The sequence below is a fragment of the Cherax quadricarinatus genome, chromosome 53, assembly GCF_038502225.1.
Source record: "Cherax quadricarinatus isolate ZL_2023a chromosome 53, ASM3850222v1, whole genome shotgun sequence".
In the NCBI taxonomy this organism is placed as follows: domain Eukaryota; kingdom Metazoa; phylum Arthropoda; class Malacostraca; order Decapoda; family Parastacidae; genus Cherax; species Cherax quadricarinatus.
The window spans coordinates 18,058,854-18,076,541 of record NC_091344.1 but is presented as its reverse complement, the minus strand read 5'-3'; the positions used below and the strand labels follow the sequence as shown (position 1 = coordinate 18,076,541).

Below are 17,688 nucleotides of genomic sequence, written 5' to 3'. Positions count from 1 at the left end.
TTACCCCCTTTCATTTTACCTACTGCCTCACGAACTTCCCCCACACTCACAACTGACTCTTCCTCACTCCTACAAGATGTTATTCCTCCTTGCCCTATACACGAAATCACAGCTTCCCTATCTTCATCAACATTTAACAATTCCTCAAAATATTCCTTCCATCTTCCCAATACCTCTAACTCTCCATTTAATAACTCTCCTCTCCTATTTTTAACTGACAAATCCATTTGTTCTCTAGGCTTTCTTAACTTGTTAATCTCACTCCAAAACTTTTTCTTATTTTCAACAAAATTTGTTGATAACATCTCACCCACTCTCTCATTTGCTCTCTTTTTACATTGCTTCACCACTCTCTTAACTTCTCTCTTTTTCTCCATATACTCTTCCCTCCTTGCATCACTTCTACTTTGTAAAAACTTCTCATATGCTAACTTTTTCTCCCTTACTACTCTCTTTACATCATCATTCCACCAATCGCTCCTCTTCCCTCCTGCACCCACTTTCCTGTAACCACAAACTTCTGCTGAACACTCTAACACTACATTTTTAAACCTACCCCATACCTCTTCGACCCCATTGCCTATGCTCTCATTAGCCCATCTATCCTCCAATAGCTGTTTATATCTTACCCTAACTGCCTCCTCTTTTAGTTTATAAACCTTCACCTCTCTCTTCCCTGATGCTTCTATTCTCCTTGTATCCCATCTACCTTTTACTCTCAGTGTAGCTACAACTAGAAAGTGATCTGATATATCTGTGGCCCCTCTATAAACATGTACATCCTGAAGTCTACTCAACAGTCTTTTATCTACCAATACATAATCCAACAAACTACTGTCATTTCGCCCTACATCATATCGTGTATACTTATTTATCCTCTTTTTCTTAAAATATGTATTACCTATAACTAAACCCCTTTCTATACAAAGTTCAATCAAAGGGCTCCCATTATCATTTACACCTGGCACCCCAAACTTACCTACCACACCCTCTCTAAAAGTTTCTCCTACTTTAGCATTCAAGTCCCCTACCACAATTACTCTCTCACTTGGTTCAAAGGCTCCTATACATTCACTTAACATCTCCCAAAATCTCTCTCTCTCCTCTGCATTCCTCTCTTCTCCAGGTGCATACACGCTTATTATGACCCACTTCTCGCATCCAACCTTTACTTTAATCCACATAATTCTTGAATTTACACATTCATATTCTCTTTTCTCCTTCCATAACTGATCATTTAACATTACTGCTACCCCTTCCTTTGCTCTAACTCTCTCAGATACTCCAGATTTAATCCCATTTATTTCCCCCCACTGAAACTCTCCTACCCCCTTCAGCTTTGTTTCGCTTAGGGCCAGGACATCCAACTTCTTTTCATTCATAACATCAGCAATCATCTGTTTCTTGTCATCCGCACTACATCCACGCACATTTAAGCAACCCAGTTTTATAAAGTTTTTCTTCTTCTCTTTTTTAGTAATTGTATACAGGAGAAGGGGTTACTAGCCCATTGCTCCCGGCATTTTAGTCGCCTCATACGACACGCATGGCTTACGGAGGAAAGATTCTTTTCCACTTCCCCATGGACAATAGAAGAAATAAAAAGAACAAGAGCTATTTAGAAAAAGGAGAAAAACCTAGATGTATGTATATATATATATATGCATGTGCGTGTCTATGAAGTGTGACCAAAGTGTAAGTAGGAGTAGCAAGATATCCCTGTTATCTTAGCGTGTTTATGAGACAGAAAAAGAAACCAGCAATCCTACCATCATGCAAAACAGTTACAGGTTTTTGTTTCACAGTCATCTGGCAGGACGGTAGTACTTCCCTGGGTGGTTGCTGTCTACCAACCTACTACCTACTACGTACTAGTACGCATAAATTCTAGCGCCCTCAAATCAAGCGGGACAAGGCTGGTAGGCCTTGATGTGAAAGAATGGATCTGCGTGGTCAGTGTGCGCAGTATAAAAAAATCCTGCAGCACACAGTGCATAGTGAGCGAAAAAAAAACTCCAACCGTGTTTTTGGTTTAAAATAGTGATTTTGCAGTCTATTTTCGTATGGTATTTATGGTTGTATTCTCGTTTTCTTGGTCTCATTTGATAGAATGGAAGATATACAGTGGTACCTCGGGAAACGAACTTATTTCGTTCCAGAAGACTGCTCGAGTGCTGATACCGAACGAATTTGTTCCTATAAGGAATAATGTAAATTAGATTAATCTGTTTCAGACCCCCAAAAATACACTTACAAAAACACTTACATATATACACTCACATAATTATTCGGGTTTCAAGCTGTTCGTATCCCGAGGTACCACTGTATTACAGAAATAGAGGTAATTTTGATTGTTTCCTGATGACAGCTGCCTTGACAATGAGCACAAAGTAGCATAAACAAATCATGCCATGCATCCAATACATGTCAACTGATTTATTTATTTATTTATTTATTTATTTAAAAATTTGAGCACACATACAGAGGTACAAAAAATACAGATAAGAGCAGCATGCCAAAGCCACTTATACTATGCATATCATTACGGGCTGGCTTAAAATTAACTTAAGATGAACTAAGCAATGATGACAACAGTGATAAAACTTTAATGTATACAGATTACTATAAAGCACAAGTGAGTATTACAAAGACAGGTCATATGGTTGTATGCATTGTTGTACATTCAGTAGAATGGAGTATTCTGTTAGGTAGTGTATTTAAAAAATAATAAAGTTAGATTGGGTTTTAGGTTTAACATTTAGGTTTAACATTTATGTGATATAATTGTGAGAAACATTTAAGATATACAATTTATAAGGTTCAGTTATTCAGTATTTATTTGGTTTTGGGTGAGTAAGTGATCTTTGAGAAGAGACTTGAATTTATAAACAGGTAGTGTTTCTTTTATATTTACAGGTAATGAGTTCCAGATTTTAGGGCCTTTTATGTGCATTGAGTTTTTGCATAGTGTGAGATGGACACGAGGAACATCAAAGAGTGATCTGTGCCTTGTGTTATGGTCATGTGTTCTGTTGAGGTTGGCAAGGAGATGTTTGAGGGGAGGGTTAATATCAGAGTTAAGTGTTCTATGTATGTAATAGGTGCAGTAATAAGTATGAATGTTTTGTATGGTGAATAGGTTTAGTGTATTGAATATTGGTGGAGTGTGCTGCCTATAGTGAGAATTTGTTATCATTCTAACTGCAGCCTTTTGTTGGGTAATTAGTGGTCTGAGATGGTTACTTGTTGTTGAGCCCCATGCACAAATTCCATAGGTGAGATAGGGGTAAATAAGAGAGTGATATAGGGCCAGGAGGGCTGACTGTGGAGCATAGTACCGTATCTTCGATAGTATGCCTACAGTCTTGGAAATTTTCTTAGAAATTTGTTGTATATGTGTATGAAATTTGAGTCTATTATCAAGGTGGATTCCTAAGAATTTTCCCTCTGTTAGCTTTGTGATAGGTGATCCGTTTATCATTATGTTAAGAGGGACATCTGTAGCTCTGTTACCAAACTGAATGAAGTAGGTTTTGTCAATGTTTAGTGTAAGTTTGTTAGTCCTCATCCAGGTAGATATTTTCTGTAATTCGGTATTTACAGTATTGGCTAGCGTGACTGGGCTCGGGTGGGAGAAGACGTATGTAGTGTCATCTGCAAATAGTGTGGGTTTGAGTAATTGCGAAGCATTTGGTAGGTCATTTATGTATAGGAGAAAGAGAAGAGGGCCAAGGACACTTCCCTGTGGGACACCAACTGTAATTGGTTGTGCAGAAGAGTTTGCCCCATTTGCATACACATATTGGCTTCTGTTGCTGAGGTATGACTTGAGGTAGTTGAGGGAGTGCCCTCTTATACCATAGTGTGACAATTTTACGTGGAGCAAGTCATGGTTAACTGTATCAAAAGCTTTACGTAAGTCAATGAAGATCCCCAGTGGGACTTCTTTTTTCTCTATTGCAGTGTATATATGTTCTAGCATGTGTATAATAGCATCGTTAGTATTTTTATTTGGCCTGAATCCAAATTGGCAGGGGTTGAGTATGTTTTGGGAGATAAGGTAGGAGTAGATTCGTTTATGAATTAATTTTTAGAAGATTTTTGAGAGAGTCTAATATTCTTGCACAAGTGTGCTGATATTATTTATACTGTTTTTACAAGGATGCAGTAGTATACATAACGTGCAGACTCTTCCACCCAACCAATCACAGTAGGAGTCCCACAAGGAAGTGTCCTTGGACCATTCCTCTTTCTCATCTACATCAATGATCTACCGAATGCATCACAGCTACTCAAACCCATATTATTTGCAGATGACATTACATATGTCTTTTCCCACTCAAACAGAGTCATACTAGCAAACACAGTCAATGCCAAATTGTAGAAAATATCTGCCTGGATGATGACTAATAAACTTACCCTGAATACTGATAAAACCTATTTCATTTAGTTTGGAAACAAAGCTGCAAATGATCCAATTAACATAATGCTAAACGGATCATCAGGCACAAGACTTACAGAGGGAAAATTCCTAGGTATCCACCTTGACAGTAGCCTTAAGTTCCAGACACATATACAACAAATCACCAAGAAAATCTCCAAGACTGTAGGCATACTATCAAAGATAAGGTACTACATTCCACAATCAGCTCTCCTGGCACAGTACCATTCACTCATATACCCTTATCTTACATATGGAATTTGTGCATGGGGATCAACAGCATCCAATCACCTAAAACCCCTAATAACCCAGCAAAAGGCAGCAGTAAGAATGATAACAAATTCCCACTCCCACCAGCATACTCCACCAATTTTCAAAAGTCTGAAGCTGCTCACCATTAAGAACATCCATACTTACTCATGTGCCTGCTACATACACAGAACAATACATGCAAATATAAACCCTCCACTCAAACTTCTCCTCACCAACCTTAACAGGACACATGCCCATAACACAAGACACAGATCTCTTTTTGATGTACCTTGTGTCCATATCACACTGTGTAAAAACTGTATGCACATAAAGGGCCCCAAAATATGGAATTCATTACCATAAGATATTAAAGTAACCCGGTCTGAAAATCGATTTAAAGACTACTCAAAAGCCACTTAATCACTCTAGATTAAATGCTAAATATTCAGTATACATATACTTACATATGTACTCCCACATCATAACTTGAATAATTACCTTGAACCTTTTATCCATTGTTGACAGGAATATAATTGAATCATTGTTTTCACAAAAAGCATTTTTGAATATATGAATATGTATATCTTTTGTCTTATACAAATTAGATTCACTTATAATTAATAATCTACTGTACAACTATGAAATAATTACTATCCTACTGTACAACTATGATACAATCCTTAGTGTTAAGTAGTCTGTAAGCCAATTATGTTAACCCTTTATCGGGTTGGGCCGAAAAAATTCGGTATTGATTACGTGTTTTTGGCGCGTGTCATACTTCGCGCCCCGCGCGGCCAGCTTCCCGTTCTTTAGTTCCAACCAATCACAAGCCTTCCCTGAGTCTCTTCAGCTAAGTACAGTTCGCTTCTGCCGCCTTCCCATTGGTTGAGAGATCAAAATATAAACACTAGCGGCTTGGCTTCGAACACACGCGCATTTTTCCCTCCACCCTTGCTAATCTACTCTTGGATTATATATTCTACAATGTCGGTAAGTACTGATTGTTGTGTTTAGTGCTTACATGAATAGTTTAGGCATATTTTGATATATACCTAAAGTCCGTGTGAAGCATAATATGAGTGTAGCATGCAGTTGAAAAAAGTGCATGCATTTTAGTCCGAATTATTTCGGTATTGCGCGAGTTTCCGGGAATGTCCAATTTTAGTCAAATAAATATTTATAAAAAATTTTCAATTGCATATATGAACTCTGTAGTGGTCTGGATTTATACAGGAGGTTTCTATTGTCCTTCCAGTTCCATGAGAGGCTGTTTTATGGGGAGCAGTCGACCAGCAGGTCGAGGTATATCTGCGTTTCTGAAGACAGTGACTCAGAACCAGAGGTAGACGAACCAGAATTGCTGGATAGTGGTGATGAATACTTGCCAACGGATGCACAGGATGCAGAGATGTCAACTGATGATGAGGAAGAAAGGGAAGAAAGGCCAGCCAAAAAGCAGAAAGTAATGAGGAAAAAGAAAACTTTTAGGATTGAGGCATACCCGGATGAGGAAGAGATCCATGAGAATATTGCTCTTCAAGTTTCATCTGAGTGGACCGTAGATGACATTGAAAATGATCCTTTGCCGGCATATGAACATGAAAAGCCTCTTGCAATTAGGTCTCCATATGAGTATTTTCGTATGTTCGTTACTCCAGCCATGATAGATAACATAGCATATCAAACAAATTTGTATACAAGGCAACAAGACGTAAATAGTACTTTTTCAACAGATTCTGAAGAGATCATGAGGTTCATAGGTATTTTGTTGTTCATGGGTATTAATTCACTACCATCCCTCGAAGACTATTGGAAAGCTGGTTTTAGGAGCCAACAGGTTGCAGATAGCATGGCGTCTAAGAGGTTTAGGTACCTTAGAAGTCATATTCATTTCAATGACAACACAAAAAAGGATAATGACAGATTCTACAAAGTAAGGCCTCTTTACACTGAACTAACTAATGCTTGCTTGAAAATTCCAGCTACACCCAAGCAATCTATTGATGAAGTCATGGTTGGTTTCAAGGGTAAAACTGCTGGAAACCTAAGGCAGTACATCAAAACAAAACCAGATAAGTGGGGTTTCAAACTTTTTTGTCGTGCAAGTCAAGATGGACTCATACATGATATACTCATGTATCAAGGCACAACAACTTTTGACACACATCCCATACAGCTGCCACAGGAAGAATGTAAACTTCCAATAAGTACAAAGATTGTTCTGGTACTTGCACAAACTATGAACAAGACAAACACATCAGCAATCTATGCTGACAATTTCTTTTCAAGTATGCCTTTGGTCAAGCTACTAAGAGATAAGTATAACTGCAGATACACTGGAACAGTACGTGACAATAGATGTGGTAAGCCACATCTGGTGCCTATCAAACAAATGGAAAAAAACAGTGTGGTCAGGGGCAATTTTTGCTTCAACAACAATGATGGTGTCCTTGTTGTACGATGGAAGGACACCAAAGTTGTGACTTTAGTGACAACTGATATTGGGGTCGAGCCCATGAGTCTTGTTGAGAGATATAACAAGGGTACAAAGAGGAAAGAGAAAATATCGTGCCCTGCAGTCATCAAGAACTATAATGCAAACATGGGAGGTATTGACAAAAGCAACATGTTGGTGCATCTCTACAAAACACCAATGAAATCAAAACGTTGGTACATGCGGCTATTTGCCTATATTATTGATCTTGCTGTTGTGAATGCATGGGTGCTTTATTGCCGTGATTCTCGAGCAATAAAGCAAAAGTGTATGCAACTGAAGTATTTCAGGAATTCTATCTCTGAAATTGCAAGGTCTAAAGGACAAAACCTTAGAGGGAGCAGCCTAAGAACAACTCCAAGACCTTCACCAACTAATTCACCATGTACTTCCAATGGTGTTGGCATAGTGAAACCTGGGAGGGGAACACGTACAGAAATGCCTGATGACAGTGTTAGGAAAGACATGACTCTAATGCACTTCCCAATGGCAGGGCAAAGGCCGTTTACTTGCAAGTATTGCAGCACCTCGAAAAAAACGGTAACATCGTCATTCGTCTGTAGTGTATGCAAAGTAAATCTGTGCATAAAGACTGATAGAAATTGTTTCACAGACTTCCATCTTGCCAATTAGCAATATAGAATCATTGGTCTTCCAAATGAATCTCAGGAATATAGGGATTGAAACTTGCATCACTTTGCAATTTGGCATTGTTGATATTTGCTTCCTTTTTATATTTTTGTAAGTATTAAAAAATGTTTTGATAAAAGTTCCATTTATGTTTTTTATATTGTCTGTTTGTATATTAAATTTAAAAAATTGTTTTGGTGTGTTTTATTAACAATTGCAAGTTTGCAACATAGAATTTTTTAATCACTTTGTCGGGGGCGGCCTAATATTTTCGGTCTTCGGAGATTGGCAATTGCTCGAAAACTAACCATCAGAAATCAATTTATATGGGATCAGTGACCTTGTATTGAGTTACTCTATCCACCATAGGGAGTTCAGTTCGAATTTCAAATTTTCGGACCCCTTGCGCGATGAAGGGTTAAGTCGGCCCATAATGCATAGGCATAATAGAGGCTCTCTCTGCATTGCAACCCACTATTGTAAATACAAAATCTCAATGTACTAGTATTTGCAAAGACATAAAATAAATAAATAAATAAATAAAATAAATAAAATAATAGTAAATCCAACAAACTACTGTCATTTCGCCCTGCATCATATCTTGTATACTTATTTATCCTCTTTTTCTTAAAATATGTATTACCTATAACTAAACCCCTTTCTATACAAAGTTCAATCAAAGGGCTCCCATTATTATTTACACCTGGCACCCCAAACTTACCTACCACACCCTCTCTAAAAGTTTCTCCTACTTTAGCATTCAGGTCCCCTACCACAATTACTCTCTCACTTGGTTCAAAGGTTCCTATACATTCACTTAACATCTCCCAAAATCTCTCTCTCTCCTCTACATTCCTCTCTTCTCCAGGTGCATACACGCTTATTATGACCCACTTTTCGCATCCAACCTTTACTTTGATCCACATAATTCTTGAATTTACACATTCATATTCTCTTTTCTCCTTCCATAACTGATCCTTCAACATTACTGCTACCCCTTCCTTAGCTCTAACTCTCTCAGATACTCCAGATTTAATCCCATTTATTTCCCCCCACCGAAACTCCCCTACCCCCTTCAGCTTTGTTTCACTTAGGGCCAGGACATCCAACTTCTTTTCATTCATAACATCAGCAATCATCTGTTTCTTGTCATCTGCACTACATCCACGCACATTCAAGCATCCCAGTTTTATAAAGTTTTTCTTCTCTGTTTTAGTAAATGTCTACAGGAGAAGGGGTTACTAGCCCATCGCTCCTGGCATTTTAGTCGCCTCATACGACACGCATGACTTACGGAGGAAAGATTCTTTTCCACTTCCCAATGGACAATAGAAGAAATAAAGAAGAACAAGAGCTATTTAGAAAAAAGAGAAAAAACCTAGATGTATGTATATATATATGCATGTGCATGTCTGTGAAGTGTGACCAAAGTGTAAGTAGGAGTAGCAAGATATCCCTGTTATCTAGTGTGTTTATGAGACAGAAAAAGAAGCCAGCAATCCTACCATCATGCAAAATAGTTGCAGGTTTCTGTTTCACAGTCATCTGGCAGGACGGTAGTACTTCCCTGGGTGGTTGCTGTCTACCAACCTACTACTGCAAAAAAAATAATTGATTTTTTTTTAAATTTTTCGACCCTGAGAGTGAGTTAAGGATTGGGGATCTCGACCCTGAAAGGGTTAAGTTGACCGCTCTTTGCTGTTTGAGTAACATTTAGGCTTCTCCCAAAATCTTGTCTTCCTCAATCTCTTCTTACAGAGCACTTCAGGGTTTGAAAGAGCCTTCCTTCATGTAAACTTTAATGGTGGTAGCATGATTTTCCAGAGGCCATGTTTGTAAATAAAGCATCATATAGGGCAGAGAAGGTGGCAGAAGTTGTTGGTATTTACTGATTATTTTTTAATGTTCTTCTGGTACTGTAGGTGAAAAATTTATTTTAAAGAATTTTTATGAAATTCATATTACGTAGTTACCACTAATGCTGTTTTTCATACACAGTGTGTCTGGTGTGAGCAGTGAACAATTGACCCTACCTGATACAATTACTGAATGGGTGGGAAAAGCTGTTTGTGTCCATCCAGATAAAGGCCTGGGAGTATCAGAGCAAGCTCTAATAACAACCTTTACACCTTTCTTCATTGATCTCACCCTTCCACCATCTGTGAAACGTGGCGAGATCTTCCCAGTGAAGATTTCAGTCTTTAACTACCTGGAAGAAGCTTTACCCGTAAGTATTTGAAAATACACGGATAATCTCTCTTGCATAATTGTACAATACAAAGCATGTACATGCTGGGTGCACCATCTGTTGTAACCTTACCAATCATGCTGGGTGCACCATCTGTTGTAACCTTACTAATCATGCTGAGTGCACCATCTGTTGTAACCTTACTAATCATGCTGAGTGCACCATCTGTTGTAACCTTACTAATCATGCTGAGTGCACCATCTGTTGTAACCTTACTAATCATGCTGGTGCACCATCTGTTGTAACCTTAGTATTAGCTTCATCACTGCCACATTGTTTTTTCCCAATAAATATTATTTTGTGGTTCCCTACATCTGTGTCCAGTAGTGAAAGTGATGAACAGAGATCTCCACTCTCCACATTGATACAATTTTTACCTCTCCCACACTCTGTCCAAGAAGTTCTCTGCAGTTATGATTAGTTTTGGTGAGCCTCTGAGGCCCTGAACCCAAGAACTTCTCTCATACCAATGCTCCCATGATTGACACCTTATCCACATTCTGATGATCAGTCCTGTTTCCAGCCATATCATAGGATTTGGTGTCCTCTTCAACTATAGGATCATTTGCATAGCAATACTTTATCTGAGCCCTATTCATGGTACATTTTGGGAGAGAACGAGAATTAAAGCATCCAGATTTCAATCTTCTTTATATACCAGGATCTTTCATAGACCCATCCGCTGACACGTCCACTCCCAAATATCTGAATACGTTCACCTCCTCCATACTCTCTCCCTCCAATCTGATATTCAATCTTTCATCACCTAATCTTTTTGTTATCCTCATAACCTTACTCTTTCCTGTATTCACCTTTAATTTTCTTCTTTTGCACACCCTACCAAATTCATCCACCAATCTCTGCAGCTTCTCTTCAGAATCTCCCAAGAGCACAGTGTCATCAGCAAAGAGCAGCTGTGACAACTCCCACCCTGTGTGTGATTCTTTATCTTTTAACTCCACGCCTCTTGCCAAGACCCTCATCTCACTATTATGGCAGATTAAAGCCAAACTTGTTTTATTTTATATTTTAAAACAATTTTATTTTTCAGATTTCAATATTGGAGATGGCAATAAAATTAAAATTAAAAAGCAGTATTTGCCATGGGAATTCTTCCTGATGACATAATTCAAATGAAGCATTATGTTGTTTTAAATAATATGTAGTAAAATAAGATCAAATTTCATTAGAAGTTTTTTAATGCACTTGCAAAACCTTTTAATGATCTTTTGTACATGCCTTTTATTACTGAAGTATGAAGAGGCAAAATGTTTCAGATGTAATTACAAAATAAAGACCAAATTTTATTAAAAATTATTATCTTGAACCAAAGAATTCCAAATATCACAAGAAATTTTTTACAACAGTTACAAAAATAAAATTGTAATTTAAAATTTTAATTATAGTCTAAAGTACACTCTTTAACATTGCTGAGTTTTTAAGTCATATACTATATAATATCTGACCTTTTTTGTTGCATCTTACTAAAGAGGTGGACCAGTAAGTCCTCAGTCAGACGACTGAAAGCTCCAGCTGTGGGTCATCATATGACGAAGACCTGCGTCAGGAAACTCGTCTTGTTTCCTGACAAACATTATACCATACAGTACTTGTTACCTCCCCGGCTCTCATAGGGTATTAGAAAGCTGTAATTTGTTTAGCAGCTTTTCTGAGTGTGCTCAGTTCTTAAAAAATACCTAGAAATATAAACACAGTATAATCGCTTCAATCTGTTCTTTGTAAACTTCTTTGAGAATTCCCAGTACAGTGGACCCTCGACATTCAATACTAATCTGTTCCTGAGTGCTATCGAATGTCGAAAATATCAAAAGTCAAATTAATTTTCCCCATAAGAAATAATGGAAATCAAATTATTCCGTGCAAGACACCCAAAAGTATGAAAAAAAAATTTTACCACATGAAATATTAAGTTTAATGCAATAGAATAATTACAATAACAACAATTACAATAGATTAATAACAGTAGAATAATTGACACTTACCTTTAATGAAGATCTGGTGATGATTGATGGGATGGGAGGAGGGGAGAGTGTGGATGGTGTTAGTGTTTAGAAGGGGAATCTCCTTCTATTAGGACTTGAACTGGCAGCCTCACCATGCCTTACCACACTGTGTATGCCACTACGATTCTTAAATCTTTCAAACCAACCTTTGCTGGCCTTAACTTCACTTACATCACCACTAGTTGCAGGCAATTTCTTTACCAAATCATCATGCACTCCGACACACGCACTCCACTTTCGTACTTTGCAATTATCTCTTTCTTCATTTCAGTGGTCATTAGCACCTTTTTTCTCGAAGGGTTGGCACTAGAAGCTTTCTTGGGGCCCATGGTTACTTATTTTGCAGAAACAAGCACCAAAAACAGTGATAATATGGATAATATGAAATGTACCAAATGTATCCTTAGATCCGCGCACACTGGCTGGCTTGTAAATACTGGCACACACGGGGCAGTTCAGGCCACACGTGGACATGTCTCGTACGAATCGTATCGAATGTCGAGGCAAAATTTTTGGGTTAAAATGCATCGAATGTCGGATTTATCGAATGTCAATGCCATCGAATGTCAGGGGTCCACTGTAAATGTATTCTCATTCATTTTCTAAATAATTTATACCTTCTTATTTTATATTAAAACTTTTTGAAATGCTTGAATGTTAGAAACTCCAAATGCAAAAGAATCAGAATAATAAATTTATTTGCAGTGTTAAATGAAATTCGATATTGTACAGGAAGAACTTCATCCGTTATGCAGTATCCGAAAATTCATGGAAACAAAACTCTCGACCTTTTCCTAAGTAACTTACGTGGGGCAAACTTTGTTAAATAAGTTCTCTGTACCCAGAGTAGCCTATTAAACTAAGTGTGAGCTATTTGAAAAGTTGAATGTCTTGTTTGCCATTGTAGAGTTAGAATTCCTTTAAATGATTTATGGTAAGGTAAAAGTCATGTCTAATTAGCAAAGGAAGAGAACTGTTTTTAATATTATGCATGTCATGGAAACTGTGCCAGTAGGTAGGTAAATCATAACAGGATTATGAATGAATATATTAATGCGTATTTCAACTTGATCATTTCTAAATTCTATGGAGACATTGTTTCAGAAAAGGTGTAATGCAAGGAAAATTCTGTGCCTAAATTTGAGCTACATAAGTTTTTAAATATGTTTCAGAGATATTAAAAGGCATGTTTTGAATTTGTGGTCTTTCAATATATATAAAAAATTATTTGTTGACAGTCTTGTGATGGCTGATAACAGTTTAAGTACTTGTGTTCTTTATTTCGACTGTGGACTTGTCAGATTGATTTTCCGTTTTTCTAGCAATTTTGTTATCAAAGTTTTTTAAATGGGCACAGTGATGAGAGGTGCACCAATTTATGTCAGTTACTGTTAGTTTTTTCTTTAACAAAATTGGATACTCCAGCAGTATGCTGCTATCTTATTGTATATGCTAATTACTCAGTAGGAAGAAAAGGCAGTTATATTTCACTGTCATGTTCCATCATGCCGGATTGGGTTCACACAAGGAGTTGAAAAATATAAGGTTAGTAATGGTAGCTTAGGTGTGTGGACTATTATCTAGATTAGTCCAAATAATGGAGGAGACACTATTGAATTTACTGCAATAGCATACAGTATTTGTAAGTAAAGGCACTTTAATTTTGCAGCTTTATAGTAGCTTTTTATTTGATACTTTTATAACAGAACCTGAAAAAATGTTCATTATTCGTTTTATTTTATAAACTTTGTTCACCTTGTAGGTATTTTTTGTCTTTCTGATGATACTGTTGACGAATTATAGATAATATCTAATGTTCTGCTTGATAGTAATCTTTAATGTACTAAATAATATTTGTAGAAGAGTTATGGATTCCCAGCCTCTATTCTGTGAGGGAAAAATGAATATTACTCTTTGGGCATGGTTGTTAGTGTATTATACTGCTGATTTCTTTTCAGTAGGAGATTTTCATATAATATGCCATATAGAATATCTGTAAACCTTCAAAACGATACAGTCTTTAAGTAGATAGATGTATCAATTAATATACAGTTGTTACTATGGAAATTAAACAACATAATTTAGATATTGGTAGTTTGGAGGGATTTTCTTTTTGGGGATTTTCTTTCTTTTTGGGTCACCCTGCCTCGGTGGGAAACGGCCGTTGTGTTAAAAAAAAAATTAGTTGTATTTCAGTATACAATTAGGAACAATGAAGAAATGTTAATGTATAGAACATAAACAAGCGAAATAAAGCATAATAAAATGATATTTTATTTCATTATATTTTCTTAAATTTTTTTGCAGGTTAAAGTACAGCTTGTAAAAAGTGCTGAGTATGTGATTCTAGAAGATCTTGAAAGTGGACAACCTGAGAACCAACGTAGTTCATGTATCCCTCCCCAAGATAAGGTAGTTCACAGTGTGAAGGTTCGTGCTCTGTCACTGGGTGAAGTTAATCTTACAGTTATAGCTTCTGTTGATGAAGTCTACCCAGAGGTGTGTGGGTCTGAGTACGTCATAAGCAAGAGGTGAGGATTCTAACTAATTTATATATATATATATATATATATATATATATATATATATATATATATATATATATATATATATATATAATATATTTTTTTTTTTTTTTTTTTTTTTTTTTTTTTTTTTTTTTTTTTTTTTTTTTTTCAACAAGTCGGCTGTCTCCCACCGAGGCAGGGTGACCCAAAAAAGAAAGAAAATACCCAAAAAGAAAATGCTTTCATCATCATTCAACACTTTCACCACACTCACATATAATCACTGTTTTTGCAGAGGTGCTCAGAATACAACACTTTAGAAGCATATACGTATAAAGATACACAACATATCCCTCCAAACTGCCAATATCCCAAACCCCTCCTTTAAAGTGCAGGCATTGTACTTCCCATTTCCAGGACTCAAGCCCGACTATATGAAAATAACCGGTTTCCCTGAATTATTTTTTTTTTTTTTTTTTTATTATCACACCGGCCGATTCCCACCAAGGCAGGGTGGCCCGAAAAAGAAAAACTTTCACCATCATTCACTCCATCACTGTCTTGCCAGAAGGGTGCTTTACACTACAGTTTTTAAAACTGCAACATTAACACCCCTCCTTCAGAGTGCAGGCACTGTACTTCCCATCTCCAGAACTCAAGTCCGGCCTGCCGGTTTCCCTGAATCCCTTCATAAATGTTACTTTGCTCACACTCCAACAGCACGTCAAGTATTAAAAACCATTTGTCTCCATTCACTCCTATCAAACACGCTCACGCATGCCTGCTGGAAGTCCAAGCCCCTCGCACACAAAACCTCCTTTACCCCCTCCCTCCAACCCTTCCTAGGCCGACCCCTACCCCGCCTTCCTTCCACTACAGACTGATACACTCTTTAAGTCATTCTGTTTCGCTCCATTCTCTCTACATGTCCGAACCACCTCAACAACCCTTCCTCAGCCCTCTGGACAACAGTTTTGGTAATCCCGCACCTCCTCCTAACTTCCAAACTACGAATTCTCTGCATTATATTCACACCACACATTGCCCTCAGACATGACATCTCCACTGCCTCCAGCCTTCTCCTCGCTGCAACATTCATCACCCACGCTTCACACCCATATAAGAGCGTTGGTAAAACTATACTCTCATACATTCCCCTCTTTGCCTCCAAGGACAAAGTTCTTTGTCTCCACAGACTCCTAAGTGCACCACTCACTCTTTTTCCCTCATCAATTCTATGATTCACCTCATCTTTCATAGACCCATCCGCTGACACGTCCACTCCCAAATATCTGAATACGTTCACCTCCTCCATACTCTCTCCCTCCAATCTGATATTCAATCTTTCATCACCTAATCTTTTTGTTATCCTCATAACCTTACTCTTTCCTGTATTCACCTTTAATTTTCTTCTTTTGCACACCCTACCAAATTCATCCACCAATCTCTGCAACTTCTCTTCAGAATCTCCCAAGAGCACAGTGTCATCAGCAAAGAGCAGCTGTGACAACTCCCACTTTGTGTGTGATTCTTTATCTTTTAACTCCACGCCTCTTGCCAAGACCCTCGCATTTACTTCTCTTACAACCCCATCTATAAATATATTAAACAACCACGGTGACATCACACATCCTTGTCTAAGGCCTACTTTTACTGGGAAAAAATTTCCCTCTTTCCTACATACTCTAACTTGAGCCTCACTATCCTCGTAAAAACTCTTCACTGCTTTCAGTAACCTACCTCCTACACCATACACTTGCAACATCTGCCACATTGCCCCCCTATCCACCCTGTCATACGCCTTTTCCAAATCCATAAATGCCACAAAGACCTCTTTAGCCTTATCTAAATACTGTTCACTTATATGTTTCACTGTAAACACCTGGTCCACACACCCCCTACCTTTCCTAAAGCCTCCTTGTTCATCTGCTATCCTATTCTCCGTCTTACTCTTAATTCTTTCAATTATAACTCTACCATACACTTTACCAGGTACACTCAACAGCCTTATCCCCCTATAATTTTTGCACTCTCTTTTATCCCCTTTGCCTTTATACAAAGGAACTATGCATGCTCTCTGCCAATCCCTAGGTACCTTACCCTCTTCCATACATTTATTAAATAATTGCACCAACCACTCCAGAACTATATCCTCACCTGCTTTTAACATTTCTATCTTTATCCCATCAATCCCGGCTGCCTTACCCCCTTTCATTTTACCTACTGCCTCACGAACTTCCCCCACACTCACAACTGGCTCTTCCTCACTCCTACAAGATGTTATTCCTCCTTGCCCTATACACGAAATCACAGCTTCCCTATCTTCATCAACATTTAACAATTCCTCAAAATATTCCTTCCATCTTCCCAATACCTCTAACTCTCCATTTAATAACTCTCCTCTCCTATTTTTAACTGACAAATCCATTTGTTCTCTAGGCTTTCTTAACTTGTTAATCTCACTCCAAAACTTTTTCTTATTTTCAACAAAATTTGTTGATAACATCTCACCCACTCTCTCATTTGCTCTCTTTTTACATTGCTTCACCACTCTCTTAACCTCTCTCTTTTTCTCCATATACTCTTCCCTCCTTGCATCACTTCTACTTTGTAAAAACTTCTCATATGCTAACTTTTTCTCCCTTACTACTCTCTTTACATCATCATTCCACCAATCGCTCCTCTTCCCTCCTGCACCCACTTTCCTGTAACCACAAACTTCTGCTGAACACTCTAACACTACATTTTTAAACCTACCCCATACCTCTTCGACCCCATTGCCTATGCTCTCATTAGCCCATCTATCCTCCAATAGCTGTTTATATCTTACCATAACTGCCTCCTCTTTTAGTTTATAAACCTTCACCTCTCTCTTCCCTGATGCTTCTATTCTCCTTGTATCCCATCTACCTTTTACTCTCAGTGTAGCTACAACTAGAAAGTGATCTGATATATCTGTGGCCCCTCTATAAACATGTACATCCTGAAGTCTACTCAACAGTCTTTTATCTACCAATACATAATCCAACAAACTACTGTCATTTCGCCCTACATCATATCGTGTATACTTATTTATCCTCTTTTTCTTAAAA

At 37.7% G+C, this 17,688-nt stretch overlaps 1 protein-coding gene across 1 annotated transcript in view; it reads left to right on the top strand.

The window, feature by feature from the left end:
- LOC128692203 (alpha-2-macroglobulin-like) overlaps positions 1–17,688 on the top strand; it is a gene marked incomplete at its 5' end in the record, with an annotated part of 260,699 nt that overhangs the window by 127,517 nt on the left and 115,494 nt on the right. The window contains 2 exon segments of the mRNA XM_070096368.1: positions 9,816–10,044; positions 14,397–14,620. Of these exon segments, the coding sequence (XP_069952469.1) occupies positions 9,816–10,044; positions 14,397–14,620 (453 nt within the window).